The 17,263-nt window shown below is 42.7% G+C and overlaps 1 protein-coding gene across 2 annotated transcripts in view; it reads right to left on the bottom strand.

Moving 5' to 3' along the window:
• LOC110523878 (alpha-mannosidase 2) overlaps positions 1-17,263 on the bottom strand; it is a 73,991-nt gene that overhangs the window by 37,020 nt on the left and 19,708 nt on the right. For both annotated transcript variants that reach the window (XM_036977591.2, XM_036977592.2), the window contains exons 7-9: positions 12,690-12,876; positions 11,783-11,960; positions 9,134-9,333 (exon numbers count right to left, since the gene is read on the bottom strand). In XM_036977591.2, the coding sequence (XP_036833486.2) occupies positions 9,134-9,333; positions 11,783-11,960; positions 12,690-12,876 (565 nt within the window). The remainder of the gene's footprint in view (positions 1-9,133; positions 9,334-11,782; positions 11,961-12,689; positions 12,877-17,263) is intronic.

Genomic DNA, 17,263 nt, shown 5'->3' with positions numbered 1-17,263 from the left:
ATAAGCACTCTTAAAGTCATAGGATAGTTTTTTACTAATGTATAACTTGATTACTGCTTTTACTCTACCGTATCTCAATATTTTATTGCGCATCCTGATAATCTTGCTATGTTTTATGTCTTTCTGTGTCTTTCTAGATTGTTACAATGGTGGAGCAACACCTCTCGTTTGTGGTAGTATCTCTAAGGAAATCATTGGTTTTAATGCAATGACTGCATCTTGAGAGCTTCTAACATAATACAACACACCGAGGCAACTGACCCAAATGCACCGTGTAAAAAGCCAATAGCTCTACCTCCGTCCAAGGAGAAAAACACATGTACAGAACGAGACAATGACTTAAGGGAACATCTCTTTCAGATGAATGAGGATGAGAGCAGGCACACATACACCACATACTGTGCACAGTCTTGTTTGCAGCTTGAAAGGAGCCGCCGGTTGAGTGCCAAGACTAATTTAACGACTGTATTCTGATAAGCCATCTCCCGTCCTATATTTAGACACCATCAAATGCAAAACGGTCCTGTGTTTAATGAAAATCCACAAATCCATCCCTACTGTATTTGTTGGTGGACTGAATCTAACAAACTCCTTCCTGTTATGAAGTTGAACCATCCATGCATAACAATAGATGTGTACGCAGTCTTGAGACCTCAGCAGGACAGAAGAGGTTCGAAGTTCAAACGGATTCACACTCTCTGTGTGCTTAGTTCTTTCACTGACCACTTTGACGGCCTCACACAAGGGAGCCTGTAAGATTAGACCCTTATCTCAAAAGACAAAGCAAAGGAAATCAATATGTGCTGAGAACACAGTTTTAAACACTCTGAGTAAGGGTCTTTGTCCTGTTATCGGTAGAAAGTAGCCAAACTTTTGGTCAGAAGTTTGGGTACATGGTACTTTGAGGTGTATCTCAAGTGTATTCATAGAAGAAGCACTAGATTAGAAGGCCCGGATAATCAAGAGCTGCCGGGATTTCCCATGCATAGTCAGGAACAGAGAAGCTACTTCTGGAAAGTGTCTACAGTATTTGTCAATAACAGCTGGTGTGCGATGTCAAATAATAAAGAAGTCTTGAGGTATTGCTCGCCTGAGGTTGAGTACCTTACGATAAGCTGTAGACCACACTATCTACCAAGAGAGTTCTCATCTATATTATTCCTAGCCAACTATTTACCACGACAAACCGATGCTGTCACTAAGACCGCAACTCAACCACCTGTACAAGGCCATAAGAAAACAAGAAAATGCCTATCCAGAAGCTCCTAGTGGTCGAGGACTTTAATGCAGGCAAACTTAAATCCGTTACCTAATTTCTACCAGCATGTCTCATGTGCAACCAGATTAAAAAAACTCTATCAATACGGAAGTGGTCAGATGACACGGATGCTACGCTACAGGACTGTTCCTGCTAGCACAGACTGGAATATGTTCTGGGATTCATCTAATGGTATTTAAAAAAAAATAAAACAATTTCACTTTTATTTAACCAGGTAGGCCAGTTGAGAACAACAAGTTCTCATTTACAACTGCGACCTGGCCAAGATAAAGCACAGCAGTGCGACACAAACAACACAGAGTTAGTTACACATGGAATAAACAAACGTACAGTCAATAACACAATAGAAAAGTCTATATAAGAAATAGGCCATAGTGGCAAAATAATGACAATTTAGCAATTAATCACTGGAGTGATATATGTGCAGAATATGAATGTGCAAGTAGAGACACGGGTGCAAAGGAGCAAAAACACAGTTGGTTGGGCTATTTACAGATGGGCTATGTACTGATCTGTAAGCTGCTCTAACAGCTGATGCTTAAAGTTAGTGAGGGAGATATGAGTCCCCAGCTTCAGTGAATTTTGCAATTCGTTGCAGTCATTGGCAGCAGAGAACTGGAAGGAAAGGCGGCCAAAGGAGGAGTTGGCTTTGGGGGTGACCAGTGAAATATACCTGCTGGAGCGCGTGCTACGGGTGGGTGCTGCTATGGTGACGAGTGAGCTAAGATAAGGCGGGGCTTTACTTTGCAAAGACTTATAGATGACCTGGAGCCAGTGTGTTTGGCGACGAATCTGAAGCGAGGGCCAGCCAACGAGAGCATACAGGTCGCAGTGGTGGGAAGTATATGGGGCTTTGGTGACAAAACGGATGCACTGTGATAGACTGCATATAGTTTTCTGAGTAGAGCGTTGGAGGCTATTTTGTAAATGACATCGCCGAAGTCAAGGATCGGTAGGATAGTCAGTTTTACGAGGGTATGTTTGACAGCATGAGTGAAGGATGCTTTGTTGCGAAATAGGAAGCTGATTCTAGATTTAATTTTGGATTGGACATGCTTAACTTCTTGACGCTACCCATCCCTTAAGCGGGATAATTGTCATCAGCAACCGCTGAATAGCATAGCGCCTCAGTCAAATAATATTACTAAAAATATTCATATTCATGAAATCACAAGTGCAATATTGCAAAACACAGCTTAGCCTTTTGGTAATCCACCTGTCGTCTCAGATCTTGAAATTATGCTTTACAGCGAAAGCAATCCAAGCGTTTGTGTAAGTTTATCGATCGCATGACAAAACATTAAGTACACTTAGCATCAGGTAGCTTTGTCACAAATCAGAAAAGCAATCAAATTAATTGTTTACCTTTGATGATCTTCGGATGTTTTCACTCACGAGACTCACAGTTAACACAACAAATGTTCCTTTTGTTCCATAAAGATGATTTTTATAACCAAAATACCTCCGTTTGTTTGGCGCATTATGTTCAGAAATCCACAGGAAGGAGCAGTCACGACAACGCAGACAAATTCCAAATAATATCCGTAATGTCCACAGAAACATGTAAAATGTTTTTTATAATCAATCCGCAGGTTGTTTTTAAGATATATAATCAATAATATATCAACCGCAAATGTCTTTCACAGTAGGAGAGGGAAAAGCAATATCTATCCAAACTCTGTTGAGCAAGCAAAACTCATGTGACCACTTGACGCGATGCTATCGTTCTGGCTCATTTTTCAAAATAAAACCCTGAAACTATGTCTGAAGACTGACACCTTGACACCTCCCTTTAAATGGAGCAATGGGAGGCTATGGAACATGGAGTTTTCAAAATAGAAGCCACTTCCTGGTTGGATTTTTCTCTGGTGTCGCCTGCTGTTTTGGAAACTTTTGAGTGTTTTCTATTCTAATCTGTCAATGATATGCATATTCTAGCATCTGGTCCTGGGAAATAGGCCATTTACTTTGGGAACGTTATTTTTCCAACATAAAAATAGTGCTCCCTAGCTTCAAGAGGTTAATGTGAGTCTGAAAGGAGAGTTTACAGTCAAACCAACCTAGGTATTTGTAGTTGTCCACATAAGTCATAACCGTCCAGAGTAGTGATGCTAGATGGGCGGGCAGGTGCAGGCAGCGATCGGTTGAAGAGCATGCATTTAGTTTTACTTGCATTTAAGAGCAGTTGGAGGCCACGGAAGGAGAGTTGTATAGCATTGAAGCTCATCTGGAGGTTTGTTAACACAGTGTCCAAAGAAGGTCCAGAAGTATACAGAATGGTGTCTTCTGTGTAGAGGTGGATCAGAGAATCACCAGCAGCAAGAGCGACATCATTGAGGTATACAGAGAAAAGAGTCGGCCTGAGAATTGAACCCTGTGGCAACCCCATAGAGACAGCCAGTGGTCCGGACAACAGGCCCTCCGATTTGACACACTGAACTCTGTCTGAGAAGTAGTTGGTGAACCAGGCGAGGCAGTCATTTGAGAAACCAAGGCTGTTGGGGTCTGCGATAAGAATGCGGTGATTGACAGTCGAAAGCCTTGGCCAGGTCGACGAATACGGCTGCACAGTATTGTCTTTTATCGATGGCGGTTATGATATAGTTTAGGACCTTGAGTGTGGCCGAGGTGCACCCATGACCAGCTCGGAAACCAGATTGCATAGTGGAGAAGGTACGGTGGGATTCAAAATGGTCGGTGATCTGTTTGTTAACTTTGCTTTCAAAGACCTTGGAAAGGCAGGGTGGGATAGATATAGGTCTGAAACCGTTTGGGTCTAGAGTGTCTCCCCCTTTGAAGAGTGGGATGACTGCGGCAGATTTCCAATCTTTGGGGATCTCAGACGATACGAAAGAGAGGTTGAACAGGCTAGTAATAGGGGTTGAACAATTGCGGCAGATAATTCTAGAGAGGGTCCAGTTGAAAGGGGAAGGTGTAGCCAGGCGGAAAGCATGGCCAACCGGAGAAAAATGCTTATTGAAATTCTCAATTATCGTAGATTTATCAGTGGTGTTTCCACAGTGTTCCCTAGCCTCAGCTCAGTGGGCAGCTGGGAGGAGGTGCTCTTATTCTCCATGGACTTTACAGTGTCCCAGAACTTTTTGGAGTTTGTGCTACAGGATAAACATTTCTGTTTGAAAAAGCTAGCCTTTGCTTTCCTAACTGCCTGTGTATATTGGTGCCTAACTTCACTGAAAAGTTGCATATCGCGGGGGCTATTCGAGGCTAATGCAGAACGCCACAGGATGTTTTTTTGCTGGTCAAGGGTGTGAAACAAGGGCTATGCAGGCGAGCAGGGGACAGCGCATTCAGAAAAGCTAGTGGGCCGGGGCTAGTAGATGGTTCTTTGGCGATATCGTAACAGAATAGCCTGTTGAGACCACATCGGGCGATCACGTCGGCAGTACAGTCGTGATGGATCGGCGGGGCTCCGTGTCGACAATAAAGGGTCCAGGCCAATTGGCAAAGGAGGTATTGTAGCCCTAGAATTAGCTGGTATATGGACCTAGCTCGAGGCTAGCTCAAGGCTAGCTGGTGCTTGCTTCGGGACAGAGGCGTTAGCTAACAGTAGCCACTCGTTTGCAGCTAGCTAATTGCGATGATCCGGAACAATGATCCTGTGTAATGATCTAGAGCGGCAGGAATCCGGAATATACCACCTCAGTCATCGGCTTCATCAATAAGTGCAGCGCCGACGTCGTCCCCACAGTGGCCATACGTACACATCTCAACCAGAAATCATGGATTACAGGCAACATCCGCATCGAGTTAAAGGCTAGAGCTACCGTTTTCAAGGAGCAGGACACTAATCCGGACACTTATAAGAAATCCTGCTACGCCCTCAGACGAACCATAACAGGCAAAGCGTCAATACAGGATGAAGATTGAATCCTACTACACCGGCTCTGACACTCATCGGATGTGGCGGGGCTTGAAAACTATTACGGACTACAAAGGGAAACCTAGCCGCGACGCAATCTCAATCGCACTCCCTTCATTGCCCTTTCCCACCTGGACAAAATAAACAATTATTTGATGAATTGTTCAGCAGTCTTATGGCTTGAGGGTAGAAGCTGTTTAGGAACCTTTTGGTCCTAGACTTGGCGCTCCGGTACTGCTTGCCGTGCGGTAGCAGAAAGAAAAGTCTATTGTCTGACAATTTTTGGGGGTTTCCTCTTACACCACCTAGTGTATAGGTCCTGGATGTCAGGAAGCTTGGCCCCAGTGATGTACTGGGCCGTACGCACTTTCCCTCTGTAGATGCATATCAGTTGCCAGCGGTGATGCTTCCAGTCAGAATGCTCTTGATGGTGCATCTGTAGAACTTTTTAAATTTTTTTATATTTTTTTTACTACCCCCTTTTCTCCACAATTTCATGGTATCCAAGTGTTAGTAGTTACTATCTTGTCTCATCGCTACAACTCCCGTACGGGCGCGGGAGAGACGAAGGTCGAAAGCCATGCATCCTCCGAAACACAACCCAACCAAGCCGCACTGCTTCTTAACACAGCGCGCATCCAACCCGGAAGCCAGCTGCACCAATGTGTCAGAGGAAACACTGTGCACCTGGCGACCTGGTTAGCGTGCACTGCACCCGGCCCGCCACAGGAGTCGCTAGTGCGCGATGAAACAAGGATATCCCTACTGGCCAAGCCCTCCCTAACACGGACGACGCTAGGCCAATTGTGCGTCGCCCCATGGACCTCCCGGTCGCGACCAGCTGCGACAGAGCCTGGGCTCGATCCCAGAGTCTCTGGTGGCACAGCATCCGTGGTGGGTCAATGCAACTATTTAAATTGACCCACCCCCGCACATTGACTCGGAACTGGTACTGGTATTGTTATTTTATTGTTAATTTTTATATTTTTTTACTTGAGTTTATTTGGTAAATATTTTCTTAACTATTTCTTGAACTGCATTGTTGGTTAAAGAACCTCGTACGGATCTGCCACTTTTTTCAAATTTTCATCTAAAATGGCCTACCTAATTCTATCTGCCTGTAGCTCAGGCCCTGAAGCAAGGATATGCATATTCTTGGTACCATTTGAAAGGAAACACTTTGATGTTTGTGGAAATGTGAAAGGAATGTAGGAGAATTTAACACAATAGATCTGGTAAAAGATAATACGAAGAAAAAAACAACCGTTCTTTTGTATTTTTTTGTACCATCATCTTTGAAATGCAAGAGAAAGGCCATAATGTATTATTCCAGCCCAGGTGCAATTTAGATTTTGGCCACTAGATGGCAGTAGTGTATGTGCAGCATTTTAGACTGCTCCAATGAACCATTGTATTTATGTTCAAACTGTTGTATCAAGACTGCCCAAATGTGCCTAATTTGTTTATTTATAACTTTTCCTGTTCAAAATTTAGCACTCTCCTTAAACAATAGCATGGTATTCCTTCACTGTAATAGCTACTGTAAATTGGAAGTTGCAGTTAGATTAACAAGAATTTAAGCTTTCTGCCAATATCAGATATGTCTATGTCCTGGGAAATGTTCTTGTTACTTACAACCTCATGCTAATCGCATGAGCCTACGTTAGCTCAACCGTCCCGTGGAAGGGGCACCGACTCCCGAAACCAAATCTAAACAAGGCCAAATCAGAAAGTCGCCTTTTAAGCTTGCAGTGTACATGAGGAAATGCCAAGTTGGCTGTCAATTAGCCAAACAATAGACCAAACGACATTGATTATTTATCTAGTTGCTGGGGAACAGCCCAAACCACAAGGCTCACTTGTGTAGAAACTATAGTATACTAATGAATGAATTAACATTTCTGTAAATGTGAATTTACACCACAGTGTAAACAGTGAAGTAAATTCAGTGAAGTATATTAAAATCTGCTAAATGGTACTACATACAAGTAAAATCAACATCAACTGTCGGTTTCCTGCATGTCTTCATTTATGCCCTGGCGACCCTAAAGTTGTGGCTCTATGCCTAGAAGACGCAGGCAGAAAAATATCCCACAAGTGTTACAGACCCTTTCTATAATCATGACTAACCTTCCCAACACCACACTCAACACAGGCTCTAACTGACCGTGCTGATGATGGGAAGAGATTGTCCTTTGCACTAATTTGGGAGAGACTGTCCATTGTACTAATTAAGGGTAACTACTAATTAAGGCTATTAATTAGTCTACTGGACTGTCTCCTTGCCGGAGAGGGTGTCTACCCCCGGCAGGTCCAACCAAGCCAGACAGGTCGAAGGGTAGCAGGCGGACAAAGCACCACCTACAACAAAATCCCCCACCACCTAAAAAAAAATGACGTGTTACATGAACCTTTACTAAAGAAAGAAACAGACTGGATCAAAGGCCATCAAACGACCTGGTGGAGATCTTCTCAAGCCTGTGAATTAAGGTTAAAGTCTACAAGTACTAAATGCATTAAAGTCAAGTCTGTCTGGTCAGTGTTTAAGGTGATTAGATGGTGGACCATTAGATTGGCTTTCCATTCTTTCAACACTTTGGGAGTGAGAAGACTGAATTAGAATATTTGATTGGATTTATATTCATCAATATGCAAGAGGTTGGTAAAAAAAAAACGTCATTACGAATGCAACAAATAATATCAAACAAGCATATTATTTCAATCAAAAAGGCTTGTAATAATTGTAATAGGCTTAGTTTGAGATGTGGGTTATTATTCACAGTTTATTTTGGGGCTGTCTCAGAGCTTCAAATGTAAAAATAACAATTTCTCCAATCAATTATGTGTTTATAATACTGTGCATTTTTACATTGCACAGTGGATTAGTTTCACCATGTCTTTGATTGAGTTACAGAATTCTTTATTTGAATTGGATCTCCATAAGCTGACACCTTGGCAACCACTAGGCTTCCTGGTAAATCAAATCAAACTTTATTTGTCACACGCGCCGAATACAACAGGTGTAGTACTATCAAGCCCGTTTAAGAAATGCTAGCGGCCAAGACTGAATTCAAACACGAGTTGGTTTCGGTGTGTGGTTTGATGTGGGTGTCTCTTGTGGGTTCGCAGGTGGGGAGAGCTATCCAAATTATTTAGCCAATTAGCTTCAAGCTAGCTGGTGTGCGACTATGGCAAAATTATTTTCATGTTGCACACCTTTTAGTTTTCTCATTAAATGCTTTCAATATTTGTATATGAATTTCTACAATTTATAGTTGGTTTAAGGTTTTTAAGTAATTGAAATTTGGAGCACTTGGAATTTTTATATTGTCCCATGTACATTGTGTAATTTAACGATGGTCCCTAACTAGCCCCATAGAGATATTCAAATTCAACCCTAATTTACCACAGACATTACGATTAGGTCACGTGCAGCTGCACTCTGAATTGATAATTACTTGTGTGCTGCCAGCTGTGGGCAGAATTGAAACAAACCCAACCTTAATTTACGTTGAGGCAGTCACGACCAAAAGTCTCACAAAACTCTTGTTTTGGACGAGACTGACTTCATGACCAAAATGATCCTATTTACATTTAGTAGTACATTTTGACACTAGAATAAATGTTTCGGCATCATATTGATGCCACATAGGTTGTTTTCTAAATGCGAAGGTCATTTTTTTAGGGGCAGTTGCTCTTTAACCAGTCATCCAATACATGCACTTACAGTGATTCACTTTCTATGTTGAAATTGTACTGCTTGTAAAAAATAATCTATGTAATCTGTTTTGGTTGACGGATGACGATTTGAAATTTAGCAATATATATATACATTTTTTTTTAAATGTATATGACGTAGAAAAAGAAATTAGAATACGTTGTAAAAAAAAAAGAAACAGAGAAAAAAGAAACAGAGAAAAAAGAAACAGAGAAAGAGAAACAGGTTGCCACAAAATAACGGTCTGTGCTCCCACCTGAGGTGTGACTCCAGCACGCGGTCCAGGCGTTTGTAGAAGGGTCGGGAGGTGAAGTAGCCGCTCCAGTAGTGGTCATCTCTGTCTGCGTAAGTGAAGAAGTCTCCGCTGACCACAGGTAAAGAGGGAACAGTGTGACCGGGGTCTGTGGCCAATTTACGAAGAGCATTGAAGTAATCCGTGATGGTGCCGAACTGAGCCTAGAACAGAATACGCCAGTTAGAAGAGATCAACTTAAAATAGCTCTATCGTTAATGCTGCAGGGTAGTTTACTCTTCTGCTTTATTGAGAGCACTGTACCATTAAAATAGGTGGACACAAAAACAATATTTCAAGAAGGGTGGGAAGCCAACGAAACACACCATTTCACTATCGACCATCCGTCATTCCAATGAGGTGTTGCATCAAAACCTTAAACCCCACCATTTTCCACTATTGCAAACCTAATAGAGACAAAGTAGAATCTCAATTCAACGGCTCAGACACAAGAGGTATGTGGCAGGGTCTACAGTCAATCACGGATTACAAAAAGAAAACCAGCCCCGTCACGGACCAGGATGTCTTGCTCCCAGGCAGACTAAATAACTTTTTTGCCCGCTTTGAGGACAATACAGTGCCACTGACACGGCCTGCAACCAAAACATGCGGCCTCTCCTTCACTGCAGCCGAGGTGAGTAAAACATTTAAACGTGTTAACCCTCGCAAGGCTGCAGGCCCAGACGGCATCCCCAGCCGCGCCCTCAGAGCATGCGCAGACCAGCTGGCTGGTGTGTTTACGGACATATTCAATCAATCCCTATCCCAGTCTGCTGTTCCCACATGCTTCAAGAGGGCCACCATTGTTCCTGTTCCCAAGAAAGCTAAGGTAACTGAGCTAAACGACTACCGCCCCGTAGCACTGACTTCCATCATCATGAAGTGCTTTGAGAGACTATCAAGGACCATATCACCTCCACCCTACCTGACACCCTAGACCCACTCCAATTTGCTTACCGCCAAAATAGGTCCACAGACGATGCAATCTCAACCACACTGCACACTGCCCTAACCCATCTGGACAAGAGGAATACCTATGGGAGAATGCTGTTCATCGACTACAGCTCGGCATTTAACACCATAGTACCCTTCAAGCTCGTCCTCAAGCTCGAGACCCTGGGTCTCGACCCCGCCCTGTGCAACTGGGTACTGGACTTCCTGACGGGCCGCTCCCAAGTGGTGAGGGTAGGCAACAACATCTCCACCCTGCTGATCCTCAACACTGGGGCCCCACAAGGGTGCGTTCTGAGCCCTCTCCTGTACTCCCTGTTCACCCACGACTGTGTGGCCACGCACGCCTCCAACTCAATCATCAAGTTTGCGGACGACACAACAGTGGTAGGCTTGATTACCAACAACGACGAGACGGCCTACAGGGAGGAGGTGAGGGCCCTCGGAGTGTGGTGTCAGGAAAATAACCTCACACTCAACGTCAACAAAACTAAGGAGATGATTGTGGACTTCAGGAAACAGCAGAGGGAACACCCCCCTATCCACATCGATGGAACAGTAGTGGAGAGGGTAGCAAGTTTTAAGTTCCTCGGCATACACATCACAGACAAACTGAATTGGTCCACCCACACAGACAGCATCGTGAAGAAGGCGCAGCAGCGCCTCTTCAACCTCAGGAGGCTGAAGAAATTCGGCTTGTCACCAAAAGCCCTCACAAACTTCTACAGATGCACAATCGAGAGCATCCTGGCGGGCTGTATCACCGCCTGGTACGGCAACTGCTCCACCCACAACCGTAAGGCTCTCCAGAGGGTAGTGAGGTCTGCACAACGCATCACCGGGGGCAAACTACCTGCCCTCCAGGACACCTACACCACCCGATGTTACAGGAAGGCCATAAAGATCATCAAGGACAACAACCACCCGAGCCACTGCCTGTTCACCCCGCTATCATCCAGAAGGCGAGGTCAGTACAGGTGCATCAAAGCTGGGACCGAGAGACTGAAAAACAGCTTCTATCTCAAGGCCATCAGACTGTTAAACAGCCACCACTAACATTGAGTGGCTGCTGCCAACACACTGACTCAACTCCAGCCACTTTAATAATGGGAATTGATGGGAAATTATGTAAAATATATCACTAGCCACTTTAAACATTGCTACCTAATATAATGTTTACATACCCTACATTATTAATCTCATATGTATACGTATATACTGTACTCTATATCATCTACTGCATCTTTATGTAATACATGTATCACTAGCCACTTTAACTATGCCACTTTGTTTACATACTCATCTCATATGTATATACTGTACTCAATACCATCTACTGTATCTTGCCTATGCCGCTCTGTACCATTACTCATTCATTTATCTTTATGTACATATTCTTTATCCCCTTACACTTGTGTGTATAAGACAGTAGTTTTGGAATTGTTAGTTAGATTACTTGTTGGTTATTACTGCATTGTCGGAACTAGAAGCACAAGCATTTCGCTACACTCACATTAACATCTGCTAACCATGTGTATGTGACAAACAATTTGATTTGATTTGATTTAATAAACATGAAATAAACCTGGCTGATTGAAAAGGAAATAAAAAATAAAAAACTTCCTGCATATTCACGCAACATTCCAGCTCCCAAAGTCAGACCTTGACGTGTAGTTCTGGATGAGAGTTCATGTAGTCAAAGAGCTTCTGGTAGTTCTGGAACTGCTGGTCCCACTCCAAGGCCTCTGTGTAGCGGAAGTCGTCCCCCAGGGGGACCATCACCACCTTGGTTCGGAACAGCTTGGACTTCTTCCTGTACTGGTCCAGCAGCATCTGAACCCTAGGGATCATGGGAAAAAGAGTTCACTATACTACAACGGATTCACAGTTTTCATGACATATTAAGCTGTAATCGTGCTTCTACACCTGCATTACTTGCTGTTTGGGGGTTTTAGGCTGGGTTTCTGTACAGCACTTTGTGACATCAGCTGATGTAAGACGGGCTTTATAAATACATTTGATTGATTGATTGATAATTGTCAATGAATTATCTGTGTGTGTGTGTTCGTGCATTCACGTGTGTGGTCAATTCTCTAGTCTCTAATGGATTTGCTACTGTGTCAGAAAGTCTATCCAGAGACTATCTTGTGTTAGAAAAACAAAGGCCATCTGAAATTCCTATTACCACAAAATATTATCGTACAGTAGCTTCGATGTCTCATCTTATTCATACGAAGTGTTTGACCCTTGTCCATAACATTAGCAAACGGTGGAGAGAATGTGGACTGTCTGTCTACCCCATAAACCAGTGTTTCTAATACTTGTCTGTACTAGGGAGAGGAAAGCTACAGGACAGACCACCGATTAAGAAACACTTTACACAGAGGACCCAAAGCCTTTGTGACCAGCTTTGCTTTTGTCGTGTTTGAATGTCAAGTGTTGTTAGTAACTGTGAGCCTCAAGCCAAAGACAATTTCCTGTTTCATGTAAATTCGATAGAACAATAAAGATTGGTTTCTTATAGAGACACAGTATATCCCTCTCATTCCATTTCTATGTGATTGGTCACCTCTGTTGTACATTTCCATCCGTGATTGGCTGAGGGGGGACCCTCCAGGGACAGCTGACCCGCCCACCAGGAAGTCTCTTGAAGTCAAACTGGCAGCAGATCTTGGGGTCGGGGCCACACGTGTGGGGAACATCGTAACTGTAGAAGGGCATCATGTGACATAGAATGTCCGTGCTGGAGGCTGGGTCTGCACACAGATAGAATAGAACATGAAATAGAATAGAGAATTAGAATAGAACATAGAAAATTCTTAGGCATTCTTATTCTTATGACAACATTTCAGAATGTGGACTGTAAACATATAGCTAGCATGCAATGTCTAAAAACTGTTTGAAAGAAAAACTGTTTACATTTCTATCTGAAAGAGACTGGCCGCTGTGTGCACGCAGTATTCAAAAGTACGGTACTAACATTTATCCCTTATTAGAAATAACAACTAATTCCTGGTCGCTTGTATGATGATATAAAATGATATAAGACAAAATTGGATGATATAATCTGATCTGGCACTGAACCGATGACTAATTTGCTACGACCAAGCAGTTGTGGGTAAAATCACTGGGGAAGCCCCCCCCAAAAAAATAATGATGCTTGTAACCTGTTAATTCATATGCCGTGCCAATATAAAGGCCTAAAGGTTGATACAATAAGAAGACACAGCAGCATAATAAATTAAACCACACCTTTGTTTTATCACAAAACCAGATGGCAACCTCTGTCCAGTGAAGTCCACAAAGCATATTGCATGTAACAAACAGTTGCATGGTCAAGCAAGTTAATGTTTCTGACATTTAAAGACCACTAAAAAACTTTGAACCACAGAGAGTTACCGCAAGTCGCAAAGAAAACAAGAGCTGCCTCTACTATTCCAGAACCATTTGAACATCAAATCACCTATGCTTTTCCAATACAGTGACAACTAACAGATACCAAAAACTATTTAGTCCAATCAACGTAAGCTGAATATGATGTGGCTGTCCATGGTTCTGATTTGTGTGTGTGTGTGCGTGCGTACGCATTTCTTGCAAGTAGAAAAACACGTTGACCTACTTTTAGAGAAACGCCAATGCCATTCTCCTCTCTTTCATGTTGACAAAACGGTCTACCACTCATATAGTAGACACTTATTTTTTGTTGTCCTAGGCTACTTGGCTAAAATGCTTGCTCGCGAGCCTAACTTCCATTCATGGGTAACGTTAGCTAGTTAGCATTAGCCTTCTACATCTAGCTACATGTTGAACTTCCATCCTCTCAGGCCAGGGGCACAACAATGTATGAATTAATGGTTGGTTCACAATTGCCGTTATAATCATTTGCCAGTATGACGAATTAAGTAAAACCACAAGTTCAAATCCCTTTGTCCATCCATGGCTAAATTTAGTTTTAGCTAGCTAACAACAGGAAGGACAACAACACGAGATGCAACAATTAAAGTTTTTCTGTCAATAACATATGCTCTCAATGGGATTTGATAGGAGTGATTCCAAAATCCAAGGTGGCTTCCCTTAACACATTGTTTTGGTGTGCCAGGACCATTCACAGATGAGCTTTCTCAGTTACTCGCAACTCTGATTGGCAAATTTTTTATACTTTTTTTTTTATCAAGGGAGGCCAAATGCTCGCTGGCTTCCTTTGCCTTCAATGCTACGGGTGGCAACAGTGTCATACTCGTTTGGACCAGACAGCATCAGATAGATGGCATTCACATTGAGAGACAGAGGGGCGCTGTTTTGCTCGCTTATATGCTTTCTCCTGGGAGATACTCTTGTGAATTGAAGGAAAATTATGAAACACAGAGAGACGAAAGATAAATAATTTATGTTTTTAAATGTTAATTGGTAAAATTTTTGGGGAAGCCTGGTTTCCCTTGGCATCTATGAATACACACCACTGCGGCCAAGTGAGATTAAATCCTATTTGTCCTGCAGTGGAAGTGGCCTGCTTCCTGAGCTGGAGCACGCTGTCACCTCCCATATGGATCTGCCAGTGTGACATTGCACATTTCAAACCATGCACTCTATTATGCCACAGGATGTCTGTCTCTCAAAACAATAGCAGAGTGATGTTTCCAAACCCTACATCAGTGTTGGTTTTCCATGACATGTATTTGACCCCGCGTTTGTTATTGAGTAGAGGGAACAGTGTCACGTGTGCTCCCTCTCCAGCCTCTAGGTCACCAGGCTGCTCAGTATGGCGCACACCTGTCACCATCGTTACGCGCACCTGCGTGTCATCAGACTCACCTGGACTCCATCACCTCCTTAATTACCTGCCCTATTTATGTCACTCCCTTTGGTTCCTTCCCTGGGCGTTATTGTTTCTGTTCCAGTGTATTGTCTGTGCGTCGTTTGTGGTTCTTATGTTGTATTGTGTTGTGTTTATTAAAACACTCACTCCCCGAACCTGCTTCCCGACTCTCAGCGCACATGGTTACACATACAGAGAAGGTAAGCAGCATACACACTAGCTTTAGAAAGCTTAATAATATACTGTATTCTACTGTTATTTGACCAGTAAGTTGCAGGTAAAACAACATTCTCAGACCAACCGACTGTCATTCGACTATTCATTCGACATTCATTTCATTCAAGTCTTCAAGGCTAAAAAACACGACTTAAAAAAAAATCTCATGTATATAATGTAGGTCCACTTTTATTTGTATGTTTCAAAACATTGTCCAGAGACTAAGCTATATAATTAGGGAGTGTGTCCCCTGGCAGAATGGCACCACATAGCCAAACAAACTAATCTACTCAAATCAAATTGTATTTATCACATGCGCCAAATACAACTGGTATAAACTTTACAGTGAAATTCTGGCTTACGAACCTTTCATAACGATGCAGTTGAAAAAAATTAAACACTAGCTGACAAAAATGAATATAATAAAGTACACAAGAATGAAGCTATATACTGGTAGTACCAGTATCAGATCAATGTGCAGAGGTACGAGGTACTTGAGGTATATACAGTGCCTTGCGAAAGTATTCGGCCCCCTTGAACTTTGCGACCTTTTGCCACATTTCAGGCTTCAAACATAAAGATATAAAACTGTATTTTTTTGTGAAGAATCAACAACAAGTGGGACACAATCATGAAGTGGAACGACATTTATTGGATATTTCAAACTTTTTTAACAAATCAAAAACTGAAAAATTGGGCGTGCAAAATTATTCAGCCCCTTTACTTTCAGTGCAGCAAACTCTCTCCAGAAGTTCAGTGAGGATCTCTGAATGATCCAATGTTGACCTAAATGACTAATGATGATAAATACAATCCACCTGTGTGTAATCAAGTCTCCGTATAAATGCACCTGCACTGTGATAGTCTCAGAGGTCCGTTAAAAGCGCAGAGAGCATCATGAAGAACAAGGAACACACCAGGCAGGTCCGAGATACTGTTGTGAAGAAGTTTAAAGCCGGATTTGGATACAAAAAGATTTCCCAAGCTTTAAACATCCCAAGGAGCACTGTGCAAGCGATAATATTGAAATGGAAGGAGTATCAGACCACTGCAAATCTACCAAGACCTGGCCGTCCCTCTAAACTTTCAGCTCATACAAGGAGAAGACTGATCAGAGATGCAGCCAAGAGGCCCATGAGCAAAATCTACAATGGAATGGTTCAAAAATAAACATATCCAGGTGTTAGAATGGCCAAGTCAAAGTCCAGACCTGAATCCAATCGAGAATCTGTGGAAAGAACTGAAAACTGCTGTTCACAAATGCTCTCCATCCAACCTCACTGAGCTCGAGCTGTTTTGCAAGGAGGAATGGGAAAACATTTCAGTCTCTCGATGTGCAAAACTGATAGAGACATACCCCAAGTGACTTACAGCTGTAATCGCAGCAAAAGGTGGCTCTACAAAGTATTAACTTAAGGGGGCTGAATAATTTTGCACGCCCAATTTTTCAGTTTTTGATTTGTTAAAAAAGTTTGAAATATCCAATAAATGTCGTTCCACTTCATGATTGTGTCACACTTGTTGTTGATTCTTCACAAAAAAATACAGTTTTATATCTTTATGTTTGAAGCCTGAAATGTGGCAAAAGGTCGCAAAGTTCAAGGGGGCCGAATACTTTCGCAAGGCACTGTATGAACACGAAGGCAGGGTAAAGTGACTAGGCATCAGGCTAGATAATAATAAAAACAGAGTAGCAGCAGCAAATGATGAGTGTAAAAGTATGTGTGTTTGTGTGAGTGTACGTGTGCATATGTATGTTTGTGTTGTGTCGGTATGAGTGTGTGTGTACTATGTATTTGAATATGTGAGGGATTTGCGTGGGAGAGACAATGTAGGGTGTGTGAGTGAGTATTTAAAGTCTAGTGAGTGTGCAAGGTCAATGCACGGTAGAGTCAGTGTAGATAGTTTGGGTACCATTGGTTGACTATTGGTTGACTACTAGTCTTTGGCCATTTTTGGGGTCTTCCTCTGACACCGCCTGATATAGAGGTCCTGTGGCAGGGAGCTCAGCCCCAGTGATGTATTGGGCTGTTCACACCACCCTTTGTAGCGCTTTACGGTCAAGGGCGGTGCTATCGCCATACCAAGCGGTGATGCAGCCAGTCAAGATG

Source organism: Oncorhynchus mykiss, chromosome 5 (assembly GCF_057628025.1).
Source record: "Oncorhynchus mykiss isolate SJ-2025 chromosome 5, ASM5762802v1, whole genome shotgun sequence".
NCBI lineage: Eukaryota > Metazoa > Chordata > Actinopteri > Salmoniformes > Salmonidae > Oncorhynchus > Oncorhynchus mykiss.
The sequence above is the reverse complement of the archived record's forward strand: the minus strand, read 5'-3'. Positions and strand labels throughout refer to the sequence as shown.